Source organism: Mus musculus, chromosome 8, assembly GCF_000001635.26.
Source record: "Mus musculus strain C57BL/6J chromosome 8, GRCm38.p6 C57BL/6J".
Lineage (NCBI taxonomy): Eukaryota > Metazoa > Chordata > Mammalia > Rodentia > Muridae > Mus > Mus musculus.
The window spans coordinates 16,499,302-16,526,031 of NC_000074.6; the positions used below are offsets into that span (position 1 = coordinate 16,499,302).

Consider the following 26,730-nt stretch of genomic DNA (forward strand, 5'->3'; position numbering starts at 1 on the left):
ACATGGGACAGGGTCTCCCCCTGTCACCAGATCCTTTCAATGTACTATACATCACAGCAACTTCTAGAAGATGAGTGGCATTAAAGACCATCCATCAGAAGTAGCTATGGTTACAATAAAGTTCTTGGCTTTGCCTGTGACCCAGAATATGTGAAACCATTGGGTACTCCCATTTTCGAAGTCCAGGATGGTGAACTGCAACCTGAGGGTAAAGACAAGGACCTATAACACTCCATGGGAAACCAGGCCAGTGATCCATGACCCCAGTAAGGACCCAAGGCTACAATCATGAAGGAAGATCACCTAAATTATAGGTCAGGTAATTTCTCTGTCTGTACCCTGCCCAAGGCCTGGTCAGCCAGCAATAAGCCCTAATCTTATACTCAACTCTACACCATCCAGATTTCATACCCTACAAATATCCTCATTCTATGTGACCAAGGACCAGAAATACAGTACTATATGTTTAACTTCATGTATGTCAGAGTTAGGGTTTCCATTGCTGTGAAGAGACACTATGACAAAGATACCCCCTTTCCTCCCCTTCTCTTTCTCCCTCTTGCTTTGGCCCCATTCACTCCAATGTGTAGGTTCTTTATTTATTTCTCATTACAGATGATTGTAAGCCACCATGTGGTTGTTGGGATTTGAACTCATAATCTCACCAGCCCAAGTTAACTCTTATAAAAGACAACATTTATTTGGGACTGGTTCACAGGTTCAGAGGTTCAGTCCATTATCATCATCACAGTTTTCAGGCAGGCATGGCACTAGAGTAGCTAAGAGCTCTATATCTTGTTCCAAGGGCAAACAGGAGGAGGGTTTCAAAGTACACTCCCACAGTGAAACATATACTTCCTCCAACAAGGCCACACTTCCTAACAGGGCTACTGTTGGGCTAAGAATATTCAAATCACCACACTGTGATTTGCAAACTGAGGGAATATTGCTGTCTTATTGAGAGCCACATTCTTAAGCTCATGTATAGGAGAGAGTGTATGGAGTTCAGATGTGGTGTTTTATTTTTAATGATTGGATTTATTCTTTGACATATCCATACACTCATATAATTCATTTTTAATCAAGTTCCTTTCCAATTCCTGTCATCCTGCCTAGCTTTTGTTTTTGTTTGTAACTTAGAGTTGAAACAAGGCTGTGTGATACTGTGGGATAGAAATTACCCACTGGAGCTTACCGATGGGCACAGAGACAAAGACCGTGACTTTATCTCTCCCGGAGTCTATCAGGACCCAATAGCTCAGCAGGGAAGGGATGGGACTCTATGAGCTTCTTCGCATCCAGAACTTACAGGATGCTAATGTGTGTAAGTAGAATGGTTTTCTGTTGGCCACTTATCAATGGATTCCCTTTCTGTAGTATTAATATATATTACTGACAATTACAAATATGCAGGATTAGGCATAAAGGATAGGAGAAACGAGATGAAAACAGAATATTTCAGAATTACATTGCTGAAGACAGCTATGTTTGGCTAAATAATATTATCTTTATTCTGAGACTCATGACACGTAAATTACTAAATCGGGTAGCTTTGATTTTCAAGTATAGGGTAGTTTAGGACTAAATATTGTATCAAGATTCATTTGAATTTTTAAGTACAACCCATGTATTCAGCTACTCTAAGCCTGTAATAACATAAACTGCAGTGAATGTTTCTCATGTGGAAGGTAAGTACAATGAATGGTAACTTAAATTTATTGACTAATGTTTGATTACACCTCAGTAAAACCAGTTACTGCCATAGACTGTCAGAGGTCTAAGGATTATTAAACAGTGTTGGCCCATCATTCCTACACACCTGCCTAAGTTGATTGCTTCTACATAATGGGAGCATTTTTAAATGTAAGTTTCTTTTTCTTTCTTTGGTAATATCGCAAAATCCCAGGGTGAAGAAGGACCAGGATGTTACAGGTCACTTATTTATTGATTTTTCATTTATTCAGCAGTACCTTCTTACCTTGGAACTGAGCATTGAACCCTTTACGTCGGTGATTGCTGTCAGATGTAAAGTGGAGACGGAGCCAGTTCTTGCTGCTGATCACAGGGGATGGGAGGTTCATGCCTGTGAGCCTGGAGGAGAGAAAGCAGAGAGAAATATCCTTTGAAACCAATAGATCAAATGTCCCATGGCACTATCACACCTGTTTTTAAAGCAGTTCACTGACAGTCTCCTGAGATGCTTCAAGTAGAGGAAGGTTGTTGCTTGCCTTCACACCTTAACATGATGTGGGCAAAACAGGACCACTCTGTTCTGAAACGAAGGAATGAATGGATTTGAAAGGATTTGACATTTCTTGTCTTCATCAATGATGGATGCAGAATATGTGATTTGAGCTCTCAATTCCTTCTCTCAGGACCTTGATCATAATGAATATAAATGGGAAAGGGGGGTAGAAGTATATAGCTGAGGTAACTTGTTGCTTGTCATGTCTGACTGTAGACGACTTTCCCACAGTCCACCTGTAGGATTCACCCTAGAAATTTTTTCCCACCATAGTAAGGAAGATGTCTATAAGATTGACAAGTGTCAAAGATACTGGAATAATATAATAAAGTGAGAATTTACTAAAGTAACATTATTTTAAAAAAAAAACAAAAACAAAAGTAGATGTGATCAATCTCTCAGAACTGTTTAAAATGTTTCTCTGCTCTCCAAGGGTCAGCTCAGTCACCTGGATAGTGGCATCTTCTATAGCTACTGTTGTAAATGTGGTTTGAATTACAAGGGGGAAACAATACTCATGTCATAAAGATCCTAAGAATCAGAAAGACTGGAGATATACTCAGCAAGGCTTGGGACACAGCCTCACTGTACCCCAGAAGTTCAGTTCTATCACAGCTGAGTCTGGCTTGGCCATGCAAAAGATGACATACCTCCAGGTAACACTGAGGATGCCCAAAGGAAATGTGAACTGATGATTAAAAGGTTAGAACCAGTTTAGCTCACCTTCATTTACCTGGTGGGCTTGGCTTTGTCTCAGCTTTAAAGTCTGTTATTTTAAAGATTCTAATCCTCACAACAAGGTAGGATTGCACTGCATAGCATGCCAACATTTTACAACACTCTTAAACCAATACCTTCTTGACCATGTCATATTTGCAAAGACTTAACCACAAGAAGGGGCAGGTTTGTATGAATCACCACACATTTCTGACAAGGGTATATGGTATTCTTTAGTATCCTTACAACTGTTAAGTTTGTTATCATTGAAAAACATCCAGAGGGTACTTCATGTTCATTCCACAACTAAGTAGAGTGTCTATAGATTCTGGAATATACATTTCATATACTTTATTTTACATTATTAAACCTATTCTGAGTCCATTGGTCAGAGTGAGCTCACAGGCAACAGACTGTTGATTTCTGTCTTAGAATAACAGGGGCAATGTGTAAAATTACTTTAAGAGGGCTTCAGAGATAGCTTGGTGATTAAGCTACTCTTTGTTTTTGCAAAGAACCAAAGTTCAGTTCTCAGAACCTACCTGGTACCTTATAACCACCTGTAGCTTGTGTGCCAGGAGATCCAATACCTTCTTCTGGTTCCTGGACTCATATAGTTTTATAAGGTCATACAGACTCATACACATGCACACAAATGAAAACAAATAAATTAAAATATCTTAAAGATTACTAAATAGAAAGAAGTAATTAATCTATTTTAAAAGTTTATTTCTTAAGTGGGTATGTGCCTGTGTCTATGTGGGGTGCACCTGAATATAGTTGACCATGTATGTTTATTTATTGGTTTATCTGGAAAGAGACCCACTTGATGATCTATGTCTAATTCTATATGTTTAATATGTGCATATTTTCTTCCTGAGAAATAGGGTCTCATTACGTGAACCAGGCTGAAATGAAATTTGTCATGCTCCTGTCTCAGTCTCCCTAATGGTGGGCTGACAGCCATGTCATGGGCTTATTTATATGAAGATTTCAGTGTTATCTGCACCTCAGCATGTGACAAAACAAAAGAAGACTGTTATCTCAGTTTCATGTCTGATGATGTGATAAAATAACTTACCAAAAGGAAGTTAGGGGAAAAAGGTGTTTACTTGTTTGTTTTTAGTTCACAATTCGAGGTTATATCCCATTACTATAAGGAAATGAAGGAAGGGGCTTGAGGGAGTTCGTCTCCCCATATCCACAGACTAGAGCAGAAGAGAGACTTATTTGAGCATCCCAACTTTGAGCAGCACCATCCTGAGGGCTGGGGTCCCAGACTGAATGAAAAGGGGCTGAACACCAGCATCCATCTCTCTCTGCTCTCTGATTTTAGGAGCAATGTGATGAGCTACCTCATCTCCCTGCATCATGCCTTCTGCATCATAATGGAGCATACTCTCAAATGGTGAGCCTAAGTAAACCCCCTCCTCTCTAGAATTGATTCTTGTCATGTATTTGATCATATCCCCGAGAAAAGGAACTGATAGGCCAAGTGTCCCTTCAATGTAACTGAGGGAATCACTTCTTGCTTCATTCAAGAACGTCGAATTAAGCCACTTAAAGGTAATGGAAAAATTCACGTTCATTCGGTGTCCTCAACAAGGTTCTTCTTCTGTTAAAAGTAAAAATAAATGTAGGACTCACGGGACTGCTCAATTTAAGATGGCCTGCTTTGAGCCAAAATAGAGCAAGCCAATTTGTTCCACTTTCTCCAAATAGTTTTGCTATAAATTCTGGGATTCTATTTATAAGGCACATATTACTTACTTTTCATTCAGCCACCCGTCAGTTTGGCCTTTCTTTTACATGATGGAAGGGGCTGAACATGTTGAACTGAGTTCTATGGACCCAGGTTGGTGACTTGTGTTTGGCTTATGTAACTTGAAAAATGTAGAGTCAACGTATTGATATAATTTCCTAAAATGCATTTGGAAACCCTAATGGATTTTAGCTTTGCTCTGTTTGGGCACTTCTGACTAGAAGGCAGATTTCTTGCAGTTTTAGAAAATCATTATAGAGATTATGTGGGGGAATCCCTCTGCAGTTAAAACCTTTTCATGATGATTAAGAAGCCAGAACCTATTAGAGATACTAGGACACACTTTAAATGATCTGTTCTGTCTATGGAGACTAAATAGTTTAATAGGCCTATTAGTTCAAAGAAGCTACTTATAGATTTGAGGAGAGCAGCCTGTGGATGATAGCAGTTTTCTGCTGTGTTCTTATAGGGATGCAATGGGAAATAATTCATGTTGTGGGGCTCCTGTACCTGTTTTACCAGAGTCGAATAGAATAATACGGTCACACATTGAACTTGTAAAATGTCATATTTTTAATTTTAATATGTCATTCATATTGTAAGTCAAGTAAATGCCTATGAACTTAAGATTTATAGAACCATGCCAAGTTTATAGACTAGGCAGGAGGGTAATGAACAAGAACCTTTACCTTGCACTGAAGTAAAAAAAGATGTCCAATTGTATATGAATGCGTGCATGTATATAAATGTGTGTATGTTAATGTATATGTGTGTACATGATATAAATATGTATATATATATATACGTACATATATACATACATACATACATACATATACATATACATGGAACACACATATACATAGGCATGAATACATGCATATCACACCCAGAGCTGAAGAGGAAGTGCCAAGGAATGGCACATAAATCTTGGAAGTAGTTGGTCCTCTTCCCTGAGCAATGGGAGAAGATGGGTCATAAAAAGTGGCCTTTGGCCTTTTGGCCCTTTGGCACTTATCCCTGTGAAGATCCTCAAGTCTTGGTTCAAAATGACACAGAAGCTAAGTTAGAGAATGGCTGTGATCAAAAGTATGTTTCAGCTCACTCCTTGAAGAGTGATCCCAGAATGCCCCTTCCCCTGAATCTTCATCTAGTATTGGTAGTATCATGGTAGTATCACCACCATAAGAATAGACATTGTCACAGTCTGAGCTCCAACCAAGTCAGTGACTTGGTTAGAAAAAATGTACCTGTAGCACCTACATCACGTAAGGTCCTGACATTAGACTCACTATCTCTAAAGTCCAAAGGTTTTTCCAGAAAACGTCAGACCTTTCCTCCCCATGATACTTGATATTACAAACTTAGTTGGTGGCTGTACTGGTAAACCAGTTTCAGAACAATCTTCAACAAACACATATTTCTGCAATCAGCTTATATAACTAATACTCCAAGACTAATTTTAAGAAATCCAGAATGTTCCTGGATTACAAATTCTCTGATAACATTTCCTTAGACAGTGCTAATAAGAATGTATATTCCTTGGGACATGTTTTATCTTTGCTCTTCAGATGAATGAAGTGCCCTCTTTAATCATTTCAAGAATGTGAAGTGAATTCTTTATTTTTTCACAAATATTTCTCCTATCAAAGACTACAATCTTCACCCATCACCCTCTCTTGTGCCAGGCGAAGTTTTATGATAGGTAGGATGTCATATCTAGCATCATTTAGGTCCTAAGGTTGGAAGGCCTTTGCTACCTGGCATTGCAGTCTGGGTATCTGCAGCTCCACTTTGTGCCATAACACCACACATGACCATTGAAGGTACAGTTAAGCTTTCTTTGGTTACAGGAGGGCCTTTGGATGCTAGCCATATGTCTTCAGCTATTGACTACTGTTTCTCAGCTGGAACAGTAAGCAGAAGTGTTCCTGTGTCATCTGTGGTACATGCAGGCTTCAGGCAGAGGTCATAGAACAGCAAGTATTCTCCTAAGGATAATTGCTTTTTTCCTACATCTGTAGTCCAGTGATCTGGACTAACAACAACACTCAGTGGCCACAAGTACTCAACTCATCTAGGTCTCAGTTTACTTACCTCACATTGTTTTATTGCAAATAAAACTTACATTGTTATTGGCCTTGCCCTACTGGTGCTTTACAGACCTCCCCTTTACAACCTTTATCTTAACAAGCAAAGAATTAATACCTTTTTCATCTGTATGTATACATCTTTTCTCTCTCAATATCTCCATTTACAACTATATCACCTGTATGTGTAGAGACTGTGCATATATAATGATATAGATACGTATTCTATATACATACCTTGTATATGCATACACATGAATATGTGTATGTGTGTGTGCACGCAAATGTGTGTGTATGGATAATATATAAGTTGTTGATATATTTCTATTATCTTTTCATCTGCCATCTACCTATCATCCATCAGTCTATCTACTTACCTATCATCTTTCCAACTATCATTTATGTATATGTCAATATTCTGGCTATCATCTATCACCTATCAACTATTTTTTTATCACCTATATCCTAGCTCTTATCTATCTACAAACCTGTCTATCAGTCAGTGTTTTCCTATTATCTATCACTATAGATAATATCTATGAATCTACAATCTATCTCTAATATATCATCTGTCTATCAACTTTTCCTCTATATTTCTATCGCCTACCTATGTGTCTATATTCTATCAATTGCATACATATACAATCTATCTATAAATCTACCATCTGCATATCTATTGTCCATTCTTCTACCCCTCTGTCCATCTCCTTCAGTTTTTCTGTATATCACATCCGAATACAACATTTTCCAAGGCTGTCCTTGGCTCTCTTTACTCTACTGGGGGAATGCTGCTCCACAGTCCCCACACTCTGTAATTTCACAAATGTCAATATTGCTCTAAGTATTGTGTGATGTGCTGGGTTCACAGTGTCGAATAAACATTTGAACTTGGCTTCAGGTGGCTCACATCCCATGAGCAACTTTAGGGATGGGTGGAGGTACAGTGGCACAGACTTCTGGGGGAAAATATTCTTCAAGGTTTGTCTGTGGTCAGTTCATTCAAAGAATGCAATTCTGATTGGAACTTCCTCCAAGTTTCCAGTTGTGAATTAAGTGTGAACTTAAATCAGTCAGAGGGAAGTCGAAGAAATTCTGAACACATTCAAGCAGCAGGCAGTTCCAGAGATTCACGTGTAATGAAAGCAAGGGTTAGGAAAGTCCAAAGAGCTCAGAACACCCGCAGGGATCAGGCAGCTCCAGGGACTCACGGGCAGTGAGGCCAAGGGTTAGATGTGGTTTACTTTTCACAGAAATGTCAAGGGCTGTCACTGCACCCTTCCTGTCATTCTGGCAGAGAGTTGTAATTTTCTTATTGGTGAATAAGCAGAGTCAGCACAGCACAGCAGTTAGTGGTATAACTCTGAGAAGTGAAGCTTATCCTAAGCTTAGTCCACAACATTATAATTATCCTGACTGCTAATCTAACAAAAACTCCAGTGGGATTAAAAAAAAATGTACATCCTAGCAAACAGTCACTCTGAAGATAATCCCACCATGTGTTCACTGCTTGTTAAGAATCTGCCAGGAACTATTGGGGTCAATGAAAGCAGGAAGGACCGGCTTCCCCTGGAGCATGAATACAGAGGCTGGTTAGGAAAGCTAGCCTATAGCACAGATAACCATAAAGATAACCTATACCTACTCTAAACAGAGGGGCTGGTGTGCACCTAATTTGAGCAAGATGAGTAGCCTGAACCTTTCTAAGCAAAAGGTTTTGCCCATACTGTCTTTGACCAGGTCAGGGAAGACTGTACCTACTCTGGCAAGAAGGTCCAGCCTGTGTATCTTTTGCCTTAGCAGTAGGGTTAGTACTAGAAGGGCTAAATTGTCTATACTTGACTAGGAAGGCTGACTAGGAAGGCTATTCGGTGGCTCACTTGACAAGGAGGGCTAGTCTATACCAAATCAGACTAGAAGGGGATAGTCCATGTCTCACCCAATCAACAGGAATTTAGTTATCTATATTCAGGCAGGTACATTTTGTTACAAAACCAGTCTAGAAAAGTCATGTTGCATAGAATTAATTAAAGATGTGTCGTTTCATTATTAACAATGACAGCTATATTGATTAAAATCAATGACCGCCTGCATTTTCTCTCTCCATTTTTCATGAATTTTTAATATTCAGAAAGACACCAGCTGGATGTAATGCCCCTTGACAGCAAATATTCTACCCATCTTGATCATCGTTAAGTACCTTCCATAGAAGTCAGTAACAAGATAAATTTCCAACAGTAGTTTTTTTTTTTTAATTTTTGTTACAACAAACTTGCAAGAAAAGTTTAGGAATTTGTTAAAAGGTAGTGTAACAAATTGAAAAAAATTCACTAAATGATATATATTTTTCTTAAACAAAAGTAGAGGACCCCCTCCATCCCCTGAGATTTGGCCCCATGGTATAGACTATATGTCTGCTAGTTCTTCCTAAATCCACTCCTTAGCTACCCCTACTTGCTCACCTCTACTCCTTTGTGACTCCCCACTGACTCACAGAACTGCTCTCTACCAAGGATTCCACAGCTTAGCTTGACTGGGACTGAGGTAGGCTAGCAATGTTCTTCCCTTCGTCCATTCTCTTCTTCCTAGGGTCCCAAGAGGCTAGCAGCTGCTGCACACTTTAGGTAATCTTTCCATCCCATCTCTGTTCCCTTTGGATTCTATGCCATCAGTGGATGGACCTGGGGTATCCCTACTTCTGCCTCTGCAACTGTTTGTAGAGCCAGACTCTAGTCCCCACTAAAGAGAACTCCAGAGATCTGGGCTTAGTCAGCAACTGAACCGTAAAACCCAGGGTGATCCAACATTAATAGTGATCGATCCACAACCTGTCAGATTTTGGAAATAGCAACCAAAGAACCAAATACCCACTCAACCATTGTGAGACCATTCATTTACACCAAGAAATACCGCAATGTCCTAACTACAGCTGCCTAAATTTCAGTGCAATAATACAATTAGGAACAACTAGTACAACACAGAAGCCAGAAACTCTACTGTAATATGCCCCCCCCCAAAACCAATTTAACTGAAGAACAAGATAAGTACTTTAAAATAGCAATTGTGAATATCTTAAATATGTTCATCCTCTAAAGTCCTCAATGAAGACTATGAAAACACAAACCACTGTTAAATAAGGAAAGTCCAATGAGATATCCAGTAGAATTTATCAAAACAAAATCACTAAAGAAAAGCCTAATGTAAAACTCAAAAAAAAAAAAAAAAACAACTAGGAAATCAAATAAACAGCTGAGAGGTTAACAACAGATTGCGGGATGTGGAAGAGAGACTTTCATGTCTTAAAGACAGAAGAATTTGGTAGGTCACTCAAAAAATAAATGTTAAAAAAAATAAAAAGGATCCTGGGACACTACGAAAATACGAAACCTACAAATACTAAGTATAGGGGAAAGAGATTATACCCAGGAGAAAGGCACAAAAGTATTCCTAACAAAATTAAAGAAGAAAATTTTATAAATGTAAATAAAGAGATACCTCTAAAGTTATAAGAGGCCTAACAAACATCAAATTGACAGGACGAGAAAAGAAGTTCCCATGACACATAATAATTGAAACAGAACATGGAAAGAATGTTAAAAGCTACAAGGAAAAAGACCAGGTCATATATAAAAGCATATACATTAGAATAACACCTTACTTCTCAATGGACACTCTGAAAGCCAAAAGTGCTAAGTCAGGTGTCCTACAAACTTTAAGAAACAACAAATGCTAGCCCAGACTACTATACCCAGCAAAATTGTCAAACACAATCAAGGGAGAAAGATAAATATTTATGATAAAAATAAATTTTAATAACTACTTTACATCAATCAAGGTCTGTACAGAAGGTACTAGAGGTGAAATTAAGTCTGAAAAGAAGAGAAGACAAGGAATAAATAAGTCATAAAAATTAATTTAAAATGGAATTGTAAACAACCACAACAAAAATAACATAAATTAATAAACATTGTTTATTAATATTTATAAATCTTAATGGTCTTTATTCCCCAATAAAATGACACAGACTAACATATTTGATTAGAAAACAGGATCCTTCTTTTGCTGCACTCAAGAAACCTCCACCAAGGACAGCCATCACCTCAGGGTGAATGGATGAGAAAGGATATTACAAGCAAATGAAATCAAGAAGCAAGCAGGTGTAGCCATTTTAATATTGGAAAAAATAGACTTCAAACCAAATATTATCAAAAGATAGGGGAAAGGAACACTACATATTCATTAAAGGAAAAATCCACCAAGAGGATATTTCAATTCCAAGCATTTATTAACCAAACACAAGGTCACCCAAGTTCATAAACTTGTAGCTGTTCAAAGTACATAGCTACAGTTAATATCAGATATTAACCCTTATAAATGATAGTGGGTGAAAGCATACTGTAGCCAAATATGTGGTATACCATGAAGGCAGTTCCAAGAGGGCAAGTTCATGGCACAGAATGTCTACACAAAAGTCATTATTTTATGTAGACATACAAAGCACAGCGATACCTTAATGATATACTCGAAAGCAATAAAGAAAATAACAAAAAAGGAGTAATATCCAACTAGAATAGACTAGAAGAAATAATTAAACTTAGGGCTGAAATCAAGCTACTTGAAATACAAAAACAAGAAATTACATGGAATCAGTGAAATGAAGAGTTAGCTATTAAAAAAAATAATAACAATATTGCAGAACTTTTAGTCAATTTAACCTAAGGAGAGAATAAGGATCCAAATTAATAAAATTAGAGATGAAAAGGGGGAGATTACAATACACACTGAACAAATTTAGAGAATCATGAAGACATAATTTTGAAAAATCTGTACTCCACCAAACTCTGATATGCAAAAGACATGGATTAATTTCTTGATAAATATAGCTACCAATTTAAACTCAAGATGAAATAAATAAGTTAAAAATACTCACAACCCACCTCAACAAACATAACTCAACAAAGTGAAATAGAAGCAGTAATCACAAATCTTCCAAATTAAAAAAAAAATGTTCAGAAATAAATGGATTCAGTGAATTCTATGAGAATTTCAAAGCCATAATACTATTTTATTATATATTATATATTTTATATTATATTATATTATGTCATTATATTATTTTGCCAAATCAAAACTGAAAGAAATATTCTAAATTATGTATATGAAATGACCATTCATCTGGTACCCAAAACAGACATTCATCTGATGTCTGTTTTGAACCCAAAAGAAACTGCAAAAAAAAAAATAGAAAATTATATGCCAGTATACCTTGTGAACATAACAAAATTTCTAAGGAAATACTTGCAAACAGATTTCAGTAACAGATCAAAAAGCTGTCAAATCAAGTTTGGTTCATCCCAGAGCTACAGGGACTCTTGAACATATAAAAGTCAATATACATAATACACCAGATAACTAGAGAAAGCCCACATGCTATCTCATCACAAACAAAAAAGCCCTTTGACAAAATCCAACATCTCTTCATGATACATGTCCTGGAGAGAGTAGGCATGCAGGGAACATACATATACATATAATAAAGACAATTTATGACAACCCCACAGCCAACATCAACTAAAATGAAGAAAAACTTAAAGCTATTTCCACCAAAATCAGGAACAAGACAAGGAGCTTCAGTTTCCACACATATTCAATAGAGCAATTGAGCTAGAGCAATAAGGCAACTGAAGGAGATAAAAGGTATACAAATAGGAAAGGAAGAAGACTAAAGACTTCACCAGAAAACTCCTACAAATAATACACACTTCCAGAAAGTATGCAGGATACAAAACTATCAAATGAAAATCAGTAGCCTTCCTATGTACAAATGAAGCAAAGAAACAGTACTCGTCAACATAGACTTAAAAATATCTTGGGAAATATAACCAAGCAAATGAATGACTTGTTCAATAAAAACTTTAAATTGAAGAATATATCAGAAGACTTTGCTTTGCCTATTGGACTTGAGGATCTGCAGAGATAATATTGTGTAAAGGGACATCTAACCAGAAGCCTACAAACTCAAAATCCCAGCACAATTCTTTACAGAAATAGAAAAGGCAATCTTAAACTTCATAAAACCTAGAATATCCAAAACAGTTCTGCATAATAAAAGAACCGCCAGAGGTATCACCATTCCAAATTTCAAACAGACAACTTAATAATGAAATAGAATTGACGTCCTGAACAGATTTCCATTAATCTGCAGACACCAGATGCCAAAAATACATACTGAATAAAAAGACATTATCTTTAACAAATGCTGCTGGTCAAACTTGAAAGGTGTGTGTAGAGGAAAGCAAATAGATCCACATCTATCAACTTGCACAAAACTCATCCGCCAAAACACCTAAGGCTTCAATATATGACCAGGGACTGAATCTGTAAAAGTAGGAAGTGGAGAATAGACTGGAATATTCTAGCATGAGAAAAGACTTTCTGAACAGGATGCTAATGGCACCATACTAAATCCTACCAACAGTTAAATAGGTTCTTATGATGCAAAAAAGCTTCTGTAGAGCAAAGGCCAGCAACATTAAACAAATGCCATACCCTACAGCATAGGCAAAGATCTTTACCAACTATATATCTGGAATAGGGCTACTACCTAGAATAGACAAAGAACTAAAGAACTGAACATCAAGAAAGCAAACAACCCAATTAAAATTGGATTACAGAACAAAGCACAGAGTACTCAACAGATGAAGGACAAATGTCTGATTAACAAGTAACACCATTCAACCCCCTTAGTCATAGTGACCTTTGTGAATATGTTTTCTTCTCCATTGTGATTATTTATAGAATATGTCCAGTATTAGAAATGCTCTTCTACAGGGTTGGGTGTAGTTAGATATAAAAATTGAGCATCGATTTCTGTATCTTAAAAATCTACTTCTTATCCCTGAGAGAATGTTCTAACTCTTTCCTCATAAATCCCTCTCAACCTTGAAGCATGGAAAGTAGCACATTGAGTGACTATTCCCACTTAAGCAAAAGGCATCCTCACACAGCCATTTGATCTCATTGCTAATAGTTTGATAAACTGTACATTAAACCATCTTGTGTGCCGATTCTTTGAATCAGCATATTTGTTTCCAGGGATCAATTCCAAGAAATAGATTTGCTGATCCAGAAGGACATACCTCATCAGAGCTTTTCAAAAAGTCCTTTCTGGTGAATTGCTCTTTCAAATAAAATTGGTGCAGGGAAGGCGCTCTGTAGATGCTCTCGTGAACTCGCCTGGGGTTTTCTGAGCTCTTTTCCTCATACATGTCTCCATGGCTTCCATGGCTTGAAATTCACAGCATACTGGCTGCATCTCTGACTCCTTTCTCATACAAGAGGGGCCTCTGTGCCTGACTCTCCCACAGAATTGAAAACTCCTCAAGTGCTTGGTAAATGTCTACTCACATGCATTCGTCAAGCCTGCCCTTAAGGTTTACCCACAACCTCTTCCACTATGTTCATAGCAGCCTTATTTATAATAGCCAGAAGCTGGAAAGAACCCAGATGCCCCTCAACAGAGGAATGGATACAGAAATTGTGGTACATTTACACAATGGAGTACTACTCAGCTATTAAAAAGAATGAATTTATGAAATTCCTAGGCAAATGGATGGACCTGGAGGGCATCATCCTGAGTGAGGTAACCCAATCACAAAGGAACTTACACAATGTGTACTCACTGATAAGTGGATATTAGCCCAGAAACTTAGGATACCCAAGATATAAGATACAATTTGCTAAACACATGAAACTCAAGAAGATCGAAGACCAAAGTGTGGACACTGTGCCCCTTCTTAGAATTGGGAACAAAACACCCATGGAAGGAGTTACAGAGACAAAGTTTGGAGCTGTGACGAAAGGATTAACTATCTAGAGACTGCCATATCCAGGGATCCATCCCATAATCAGCTTCCAAACGCTGACACCACTGCACACACTAGCAAGATTTTGCTGAAAGGACCCAGATAGAGCTCTCTCTTGTGAGACTATGCTGGGGCCTAGCAAACACAGAAGTGGATGCTCACAGTCAGCTATTGGATGGATCACAGGGCCCCCAATGGAGGAGCTAGAGAAAGTACCCAAGGAGCTAAAAGGATCTGCAACCCTATAGGTGGAACAACATTATGCACTAACCAGTACCCACGGGAGCTCCTGTCTCTAGCTGCATATGTATCAAAAGATGGCCTAGTCAGCCATCACTGGAAAGAGAAGCCCATTGGACTTGCAAACTTTATATGCCCCAGTAAAGGGGAATGCTAGGGCCAAAAAGTAGGAGTGGGTGGGTAGGGGAGTGGGGGGAGGGTATGGGGGACTTTTGGGATAGCATTGTAAATGTAAATGAGGAAAATACCTAATAAAAATATTTTTTAAAAATGTCCTAAGGAGGAATGTGGGAGAAAACTGCCTTTTGAACTCCTTCCTTTTTATAAGTAGCAGACAGTGTGATAGCTAGGACAATATCCTGCCAGACTCGGCTCCCAAATCTATCATGAGCTGTATTTTTTTACCAGCTGTATTTTTTTTATATTCCCTAAAGTATTTCATATTTAACAAATCATGTGAGAGAAAAAAATTAATTCTGGTATAATATTTAATATATATTATATATGTGTATATACACATATATATATATGTATATATTTATATGTATTTCTAGACTCAAATCAGTCCTTTTCAGATGGCCCTACAAGTGCCACATGTAACTAGAGAGTGAAGATCATCAGGTAGATTTTTTCAGAAACCTTTCCAATATGATTTGGGTTCATAGCGTTATTATCAAGGCAACTAGAAATTATTTCAAATACTGCCCTTGGCCTGTAGCCTCTCATGGTTCCTTGGCCACTTACACTTTTAAATTCAGGCTATGCTACCTTCCAAATATGCAATGACAATATAGAAGGGACGTTCTTGTTCAAATGATGAAATTTAATTTAATTTTCCTTTTTTTTCTTTTTTAGAGTGTCTTACATGAGTATTGTATTTACTTTACATCATTTACATGCTCTCTCCTCCTTCTCATTCCCTGTGTCTCCACTGCTCATTGCCTAATTCCTGACCTCTTCTTTTATAATTATTGTTACACACAAACACACACACACACACATAAATACACACCACACAGACAGACAGATAGACACATACACACAGACACACACACACTCACACACACACACACACCACACACACATACACCACACAGACACACAGACACACACACACATACACACACCACACAGAGACACACACACAGACAGACAGACAGACAGACACACACCACACAGAGACACACACACCCAGACAGACACATACACTTATACACACAGACACATACACACACACACACATACACACAGACAGACACACACAACACAGACATACACACACACAGACACAGACACAGACACGCACACACATTACCAAGTCCATTTACATGCTCATATGTATGTGTTTAGGAGTGACATTTGCAATTGGAAAACCTAGTAGAGGGCTTGTCTCTGGAGGTCTACTGCCTTAGCTGTAGGGCTAGCCCCAGTCAGAGGACTAACCTAAGCCATTCTTCCTCTCTCTGTAGCCATTGCTTGCCTGTAGCTCTTCATCTAAGGGTAGGACACTGATATGTCTAGAAGTCTCCAGTGGTAGCAGGGAAACGCTGGTCCTCTGTATTATTTTTTCATCTTGCTGTAAGCAGAGGGCCCAGCCAAATCACTAGTTCTCCCCACTCAGGTGATTAGTAGATTAGTTCTCACTTTTCTGCCCTCTATATGGGCCTGTAGCAGCATCAATGCAGAAATGCAGTCCCTAGTGCCCTGTAGAAGTTCAGGGCAAGGCAGGAAAATAATGTCATATTGGAGCAAAGGGCCAGGATGGAATCATCCCTGAAATCTCTTGTGGAACACAGCAAGGGCTGGAGGCCCTGTAATAAAAGAAATGGTACAAGAATGCAGGAACATAGAGAACACCTGCTTATGCCCCAGATGCTATTGCTTCCTTTATGCAGAGAATCGGTCCAAGGACTCCAACAAGAAGTAGAGTTGGAGTCAGAGCTTCTATGCCTTCCTACCAAGTCATCTGTTCCTTGCCTTTGAGTTCTCCACATCCCCAATGAGACCAATATTTGAAGATGAAACCATGGAACAGGCAACTCAGCCAGGAGAATATCTCCCAGTATTTCAAAATTGCCCTCATTCCTCACATAGCTAAGGAAAATGTGTACTCATTAGATGGTCCCCAAATCTTCCAATCTGTCAGTAGTCTGGGCAGTTGGTACCAGGGTAATTGTGTGAGTCTTTTAAGTTTTATTTTATATTTATTTTTGAATATCCATGAGTACGTGCACATTCGTGCAGGTACTACCAGAAACCACCAGAGAGTATTAGCCTGGAGCAGGAGGTACGGATGTTTGGGAGTCACTAATGAGACCTCATAAAGTTGCAAAGCTTCTGCAAGGCAAAAGACACCATCAACAAGACAAAAAGACCACCAACAGAGTGGGAAAGGATCTTTACCTATCCTAAATCAGATAGGGGACGAATATCCAATATATATAAAGAACTCAAGAAGGTGGGCTCCAGAAAATCAAATAACCCCATTAAAAATGGGGCTCAGAGCTGAACAAAGAATTCTCACCTGAGGAAAACCGAATGGTAGAGAAGCACCTGAAAAAATGTTCAACATCCTTAATCATCAGGGAAATGCAAATCAAAACAACCCTGAGATTCCACCTCACACCAGTCAGAATGGCTAAGATCAAAAATTCAGGTGACAGCAGATGCTGGCAAGGATGTGGAGAAAGAGGAACACTCCTCCATTGTTTGTGGGATTGCAAGCTTGTACAAGCACTCTGGAAATCAGTCTGGCGGTGCCTCAGAAAATTGGACATAGTACTACCTGAGGATCCCGCAATACCTCTCCTGGGCATATATCCAGAAGAGGTCCCAACTGGTAAGAAGGACAGACACATGCTCCACTATGTGCATAGCAGCCTTATTTATAATATCCAGAAGCTGGAAAGAACCCAGATGCCCCTCAACAGAGGAATGGATACAGAAATTGTGGTACATTTACACAATGGAGTACTACTCAGCTATTAAAAAGAATGAATTTATGAAATTCCTAGGCAAATGGATGGACCTGGAGGGCATCATCCTGAGTGAGGTAACCCAATCACAAAGGAACTCACACAATATGTACTCACTGATAAGTGGATATTAGCCCAGAAACTTAGGATACCCAAGATATAAGATACAATTTGCTAAACACATGAAACTCAAGAAGAACGAAGACAAAAAGTGTGGACACTGTGCCCCTTCTTAGAATTGGGAAAAAAACACCCATGGAAGGAGTTACAGAGACAAAGTTTAGAGCTGTGATGAAAGGATGGACCATCTAGAGACTGCCATATCCAGGGTTCCATCCCATAATCAGCTTCCAAACGCTGACATCATTGCATACACTAGCAAGATTTTGCTGAAAGGACCCAGATAGAGCTCTCTCTTGTGGGACTATGCGGGGGCCTAGCAAACACAGAAGTGGATGTTCACAGTCAGCTATTGGATGGATCACAGGGCTCCCAATGGAGGAGCTAGAGAAAGTACCCAAGGAGCTAAAGGGATCTGCAACCCTATAGGTGGAACAACATTATGAACTAACCAGTACCCCTGAGCTCTTGACTCTAGCTGCATATGTATCAAAAGTTGGCCTAGTCGGCCATCACTGGAAAGAGAGGCCCATTGGACTTGCAAACTTTATATGCCCCAGTACAGGGGAATGCCAGGGCCAAAAAGTGGGAGTGGGTGGGTAGGGGAGTGGGGGGGAGGGTAAGGGGGACTTTTGGGATAGCATTGGAAATGTAAATGAGGAACATACGTAATAAAAATATTAAAAAAAAAGAGAGTTTTGGGAACCAAACTCTGGTCCTTTGGAAGAGCAGCAAGTTCTTTTAACTGCTGAGTCATCTCTCCAATCTCTGAGTCCTATACAGAAAAGTGAGGATTTTATTTTTCTCCTGATTCCATTTGCAGAAAAATACATAGACTGGGGACCATGCAGTCTACAGTGAGATCACCCATGTGAAGTTTCTGTGCCCTACAGTGACTCCAGCTCTTTCCTCTTCACCAAGTCCCACTTGCCCACATTCATAGAAAGCAAAGTATCATGGGGGAACTGAACATTAAGAACCACTGGCCTAAAGCATTGCCCTTAGAAGGAGTTTGAAAATCAGCTGGGGGCAGCAGATAAATATGTATCATAGACCAGGAAAGTCAGTAAAGGCATGACTAAAGCTCTTAGTCTACACTGTGGACACAATCAGAGGCTCTCTCACTCTGGTACTTTCTCAAAAGACCTCTTTTCTTTGCTCTGTGTTTTCCAATGTGTTTGATAATCTACTTTCTGATATATCTGCAGTTAGGAAACATATACAATCTCTAAAAAGGACAGAACTGGAAACTAAGTAATAAGTGGACTTGCTGATGGCCAACAAGGTGCAGGCGTGGCCCTCCAGTCAGCTCCTTTCCTACCATCTGCAGAGTCATGGGTGGAGGGTCTACCTTCTCTGGATTTATTGACAAAGTTCTCTCACATCCTTAACACCCTGCAGGGCCCTGTTTCATTTCTCATCTTCTGCCCTCTTTTCTTTGTTCTGGACTGAAATTGCTACCTGCAGTTCAGAGTTGCCCATAGATTGCATCCAAAGTATAACTTCCTGTTGTGCTTTCAGTGGGTATCAGGGTATCTTATGCCATACTCTGGACATGTTTCTCCCCACTCACTGGCTAGTTTAACCTATCTCCTTGAGTACACAGTTGATAAAACATGGATTTGTAGGAAAGGTTAGAGCAGAAGTCTTTGGTCAAAAACACAGCCTTGAAAACACAAGCCCGGGAAACAACACCCTTCTCAATAGTCACAAATAATATAAAATATCTTGGCGTGACTCTAACTAAGGAAGTGAAAGATCTGTATGATAAAAACTTCAAATCTCTGAAGAAAGAAATTAAGGAAGATCTCAGAAGATGGAAAGATCTCCCATGCTCATGGATTGGCAGGATCAACATTGTAAAAATGGCTATCTTGCCAAAAGCAATCTACAGATTCAATGCAATCCCCATCAAAATTCCAACTCAATTCTTCAACGAATTGGAAGGAGCAATTTGCAAATTTGTCTGGAATAACAAAAAACCTAGGATAGCAAAAAGTCTTCTCAAGGATAAAAGAACTTCTGGTGGAATCACCATGCCAGACCTAAAGCTTTACTACAGAGCAATTGTGATAAAAACTGCATGGTACTGGTATAGAGACAGACAAGTAGACCAATGGAATAGAATTGAAGACCCAGAAATGAACCCACACACCTATGGTCACTTGATCTTCGACAAGGGAGCTAAAACCATCCAGTGGAAGAAAGACAGCATTTTCAACAATTGGTGCTGGCACAACTGGTTGTTATCGTGTAGAAGAATGCGAATCAATCCATACTTATCTCCTTGTACTAAGGTCAAATCTAAGTGGATCAAGGAACTTCACATAAAACCAGAGACACTGAAACTTATAGAGGAGAAAGTGGGGAAAAGCCTTGAAGATATGGGCACAGGGGAAAAATTCCTGAACAGAACAGCAATGGCTTGTGCTGTAAGATCGAGAATTGACAAATGGGACCTAAAGAAACTCCAAAGTTTCTGCAAGGCAAAAGACACCGTCAATAAGACAAAAAGACCACCAACAGATTGGGAAAGGATCTTTACCTGTCCTAAATCAGATAGGGGACTAATATCCAACATATATAAAGAACTCAAGAAGGTGGACTTCAGAAAATCAAGTAACCCCATTAAAAAATGGGGCTCAGAACTGAACAAAGAATTCTCACCTGAGGAATACTGAATGGCAGAGAAGCACCTGAAAAAATGTTCAACATCCTTAATCATCAGGGAAATGCAAATCAAAACAACCCTGAGATTCCACCTCACACCAGTCAGAATGGCTAAGATCAAAAATTCAGGTGACAGCAGATGCTGGCAAGGATGTGGAGAAAGAGGAACACTCCTCCATTGTTGGTGGGAGTGCAGGCTTGTACAACCACTCTGGAAATCAGTCTGGCGGTTCCTCAGAAAACTGGACATAGTACTACCGGAGGATCCAGCAATACCTCTCCTGGGCATATATCCAGAAGATGCCCCAACTGGTAAGAAGGACACATGCTCCACTATGTTCATAGCAGCCTTATTTATAATAGCCAGAAGCTGGAAAGAACCTAGATGCCCCTCAACAGAGGAATGGATACAGAAAATGTGGTACATCTACACAATGGAGTACTACTCAGCTATTAAAAAGAATGAATTTATGAAATTCCTAGCCAAATGGATGGACCTGGAGGGCATCATCCTGAGTGAGGTAACACATTCACAAAGAAACTCACACAATATGTACTCACTGATAAGTGGATATTAGCCCCAAACCTAGGATACCCAAGATATAAGATATAATTTGCTAAACACATGAAACTCAAGAAGAATGAAGACTGAAGTGTGGACACTATGCCCCTCCTTAGATTTGGGAACAAAACACCCATGGAAGGAGTTACAGAGACAAAGTTTGGAGCTGAGATGAAAGGATGGACCATGTAAAGACTGCCATATCCAGGGATCCACCCCATAATCAGCATCCAAACGCTGACACCATTGCATACACTAGCAAGATTTTATTGAAAGGACCCAGATGTAGCTGTCTCTTGTGAGACTATGCCAGGGCCTAGCAAACACAGAAGTGGATGCTCACAGTCAGCTAATGGATGGATCATAGGGCTCCCAATGGAGGAGCTAGAGAAAGTAGCCAAGGAGCTAAAGGGATCTGCAACCCTATAGGTGGAACAACATTATGAACTAACCAGTACCCCGGAGCTCTTGACTCTAGCTGCATATATATCAAAAGATGGCCTAGTCGGCCATCACTGGAAAGAGAGGCCCATTGGACTTGCAAACTTTATATGCTCCAGTACAGGGGAACACCAGGGCCAAAAAGTGGGAGTGGGTGGGCAGGGGAGTGGGGGTGGGTGGATATGGGGGACTTTTGGTATAGCATTGGAAATGTAAATGAGCTAAATACCTAATAAAAAATGGGAAAAAAAAAAGAAAAAAAGGCTGTGGCAATGACCAAGAATTTTATAATAAAAGTGAAAGTTCTACGAGTTTGGTATCATAAAAAAAAAAAAAAAAGAAAACACAAGCCCTTGGAAGACAATGCTGCTTGACTTGTTCCTTCTTGCTGAAAGCACTTCTCCTAGACAAGGTCATGTTCAGGAATGTCAGGATATCTGCATGAGCTGCATTTTCCTAGCTAATTATTGATCCTGCTCTCTGTTAAATGTAGTTTTACATTAGAAGGTCTTCTTAACCAACTCCGCAAACCCAGTTTTCAGAGAAATAATAATAAAAAAAAAGCTGCCATTGTACTTTTTGTTTGTTTGATTTTGGTATTTGAGGAGGCATGTATGTGAGCCAGGTGCAGTTATATATCCTCTCATGAGGAGATCAAGAGCAGTGCCTCACCATAGGCTTCTGTAGAATTGTTTTTTTTTTTCTATTCATTTCTGTGTGTTCTTATTACTTAAGCATAGCAGCATAGATTGTAGTTATGATATTCTTGGGTGGAAGAGAGTCCCTGAACATCCCAGTGAGTGAAGAATCAGACAGGGAGATTAAACAACTTCCTTTTCTTCTCTGGTAATCTATGTGTTAAAATATTGTTGTCTATTATTCAATAAGTTCATTTAACACTTGATCTGAAATCACTTGACTAAATGAGACATACAAATGATGTTAAAAAAAACTAACATCAATTACTCAAACGAATAACATGGTATTTTGATAAAATATCAATGGTGAGTGATGGGGTTAATCTTCAGGCTTCACTTAGGACACCTAAAGTGTGGTAAATCACATGATTATTTCATATATGCAGAAAATTGGATTGTCCGTGTTGCTGGAAGGAGAGCCTCGACTACATTTTTTAGGATTGCTCCATGTGAAATAGCAATGTGCAGAAATGGTGAGTACAGATACACTGAGATATATTACATAGAGTGAAGAGAATGTAACTGCTTAAGACAGTCCTTGACATTTTGAAAATGCATATTTTCTAAAGTTTTGCCATGCTTCAAAATGAAGAAACCTTCATCTAAAAAGCACATGAACGTGAACTTCTAAAGTCCGTTTCCCATGGCAGTATGCTTTGGCTATGTGTACACTGCCTTTCCCTTGTGAGGATCATTTTTTTTTCATATCAATCTAACTCCATTTGCATAACCATTTGATAGTAAATATGAGGGCTGCAAGGGTGTAAACTTTTCCATTTGAATAAACATGATGTGCACTAATGGAACACCCCATGTTCAGAGTCAGTAGCGCTTCTTCTGTAAGCACATCAGGACTCATCAAATTGGAATCCTCTGCTCTTTTCCCACTCAGAAAACACTCCAGCTCAGGCAAAGCTCTTACTTTGCATTCTGCAAATGACTGTGCTGAGATAACTGTTATCCATTAGAATAAATGTTGGAAAAACTGCAAACAATCAAGAGGCTGCCTGGCCCTTCATTATCTCCTCTTAAGGACATTACAAACACTGCTGAGTCACGAGGAAAGTACGATTTCACAACTTTAATGACTCTAAATTACATCCTGAAGCCAGTATCAGGAGTCATTCCGTTAAGTCAATTTTTGTGGCGATATTGGGTGGAATGGCAATGAATATCCACATACCACTATTATCAAGCACCCACACTCTAATGTGCTTCTCATCATCTTCCCAAACTCTCCAGCCTGGGCTTGGTTCTCATCAGGCTCCTCACCTGCTCCCAACTACTAGATTGTCAATAGAACAGACACAATCCACGGAAGACCAGACAGGTGATCTTCCCATGAAGACAGTTTAATCTCAAAGTGGTATTCTTTTTTTTTTTTTTTTTCCATTTTTTATTAGGTATTTAGCTCATTTACATTTCCAATGCTATACCAAAAGTCCCCCTTACCCACCCACCCCCACTCCCCTACCCACCCACACCCCCCCTTTGGCCCTGGCGTTCCCCTGTACCGGGGCACACAAAGTCTGCGTGTCCAATGGGCCTCTCTTTCCAGTGATGGCCGACTAGGCCATCTTTTGATACATATGCAGCTAGAGTCAAGAGCTCAGGGGTACTGGTTAGTTCATAATGTTGTTCCACCTATAGGGTTGAAGATCCCTTTAGCTCCTTGGGTACTTTCTCTAGCTCCTCCATTGGGAGCCCTGTGATCCATCCATTAGCTGACTGTGAGCATCCACTTCTGTGTTTGCTAGGCCCCGGCATAGTCTCACAAGAGACAGCTACATCTGGGTCCTTTCAGTAAAATCTTGCTAGTGTATGCAATGGTGTCAGCATTTGGAAGCTGATTATGGGGTGGATCCCTGGATATGGCAGTCTCTACATGGTCCATCCTTTCATCTCAGCTCCATACTTTGTTTCTGTAACTCCTTCCATGGGTGTTTTGTTCCCACTTCTAAGGAGGGGCATAGTGTCCACACTTCAGTCTTCATTTTTCTTGAGTTTCATGTGTTTAGGAAATTGTATCTTATATCGTGGGTATCCTAGGTTTTGGGCTAGTATCCACTTATCAGTGAGTACATATTGTGTGAGTTCCTTTGTGATTGTGTTACCTCACTCAGGATGATGCTCTCCAGGTCCATCCATTTGGCTAGGAATTTCATAAATTCATTCTTTTTAATAGCTGAGTAGTACTCCATTGTGTAGATGTACCACATTTTCTGTATCCATTCCTCTGTTGAGGGGCATCTGGGTTCTTTCCAGTTTCTGGCTATTATAAATAAGGCTGCTATGAACATAGTGGAGCATGTGTCCTTCTTACCAGTTGGGGCTTCTTCTGGATATATGCCCAGGAGAGGTATTGCTGGATCCTCCGGTAGTACTATGTCCAATTTTCTGAGGAACCGCCAGACTGATTTCCAGAGTGGTTGTACAAGCCTGCAATCCCACCAACAATGGAGGAGTGTTCCTCTTTCTCCACATCCTCGCCAGCATCTGCTGTCACCTGAATTTTTGATCTTAGCCATTCTCACTGGTGTGATGTGGAATCTCAGGGTTGTTTTGATTTGCATTTCCCTGATGATTAAGGATGTTGAACATTTTTTCAGGTGCTTCTCTGCCATTCGGTATTCCTCAGGTGAGAATTCTTTGTTCAGTTCTGAGCCCCATTTTTTAAGGGGGTTATTTGATTTTCTGAGGTCCACCTTCTTGAGTTCTTTATATATGTTGGATATTAGTCCCCTATCTGATTTAGGATAGGTAAAGATCCTTTCCCAGTCTGTTGGTGGTCTTTTTGTCTTATAGACAGTGTCTTTTGCCTTGCAGAAACTTTGGAGTTTCATTAGGTCCCATTTGTCAATTCTCGATCTTACAGTACAAGCCATTGCTGTTCTGTTCAGGAATTTTTCCCCTGTGCCCATATCTTCAAGGCTTTTCCCCACTTTCTCCTCTATAAGTTTCAGTGTCTCTGGTTTTATGTGAAGTTCCTTGATCCACTTAGATTTGACCTTAGTACAAGGAGATAAGTATGGATCGATTCGCATTCTTCTACATGATAACAACCAGTTGTGCCAGCACCAATTGTTGAAAATGCTGTCTTTCTTCCACTGGATGGTTTTGGCTCCCTTGTCGAAGATCAAGTGACCATAGGTGTGTGGGTTCATTTCTGGGTCTTCAATTCTATTCCATTGGTCCACTTGTCTGTCTCTATACCAGTACCATGCAGTTTTTATCACAATTGCTCTGTAGTAAAGCTTTAGGTCAGGCATGGTGATTCCACCAGAGGTTCTTTTATCCTTGAGAAGAGTTTTTGCTATCCTCGGTTTTTTGTTATTCCAGATGAATTTGCAAATTGCTCCTTCTAATTCGTTGAAGAATTGAGTTGGAATTTTAATGGGGATTGCATTGAATCTGTAGATTGCTTTTGGCAAGATAGCCATTTTTACAATGTTGGTCCTGCCAATCCATGAGCATGGGAGATCTTTCCATCTTCTGAGATCTTCTTTAATTTCTTTCTTCAGGGACTTGAAGTTTTTATCATACAGATCTTTCACTTCCTTCGTTAGAGTCACGCCGAGATATTTTATATTATTTGTGGCTATTGAGAAGGGTGTTGTTTCCCTAATTTCTTTCTCAGCCTGTTTATTCTTTGTGTAGAGAAAGGCCATTGACTTGTTTGAGTTAATTTTATATCCAGCTACTTCACCGAAGCTGTTTATCAGGTTTAGGAGTTCTCTGTTGGAATTTTTAGGGTCACTTATATATACTATCATATCATCTGCAAAAAGTGATATTTTGACTTCCTCTTTTCCAATTTGTATCCCCTTGATCTCCTTTTGTTGTCGAATTGCTCTGGCTAATACTTCAAGTACTATGTTGAAAAGGTAGGGAGAAAGTGGGCAGCCTTGTCTAGTCCCTGATTTTAGTGGGATTGCTTCCAGCTTCTCTCCATTTACTTTGATGTTGGCTACTGGTTTGCTGTAGATTGCTTTTATCATGTTTAGGTATTGGCCTTGAATTCCTGATCTTTCCAGAACTTTTATCATGAATGGGTGTTGGATCTTGTCAAATGCTTTTTCTGCATCTAACGAGATGATCATGTGGTTTTTGTCTTTGAGTTTGTTTATATAATGGATTACATTGATGGATTTTCGTATATTAAACCATTCCTGCATCCCTGGAATAAAACCTACTTGGTCAGGATGGATGATTGCTTTAATGTGTTCTTGGATTCGGTTAGCGAGAATTTTATTAAGAATTTTTGCATCGATGTTCATAAGAGAAATTGGTCTGAAGTTCTCTATCTTTGTTGGATCTTTCTGTGGTTTAGGTATCAGAGTAATAGTGG

At 39.3% G+C, this 26,730-nt stretch overlaps 1 protein-coding gene across 5 annotated transcripts in view; it reads right to left on the reverse strand.

Annotated features, from left to right (window-relative positions):
- The window catches only part of Csmd1 (CUB and Sushi multiple domains 1), a 1,642,848-nt gene that overhangs the window by 606,764 nt on the left and 1,009,354 nt on the right, over positions 1-26,730 (reverse strand). For all 5 annotated transcript variants that reach the window (XM_006508931.4, XM_006508930.4, NM_053171.2 and 2 more), the window contains exon 6: positions 1,979-2,091. In XM_006508931.4, coding sequence (XP_006508994.1) covers positions 1,979-2,091 — 113 coding nt within the window. The remainder of the gene's footprint in view (positions 1-1,978; positions 2,092-26,730) is intronic.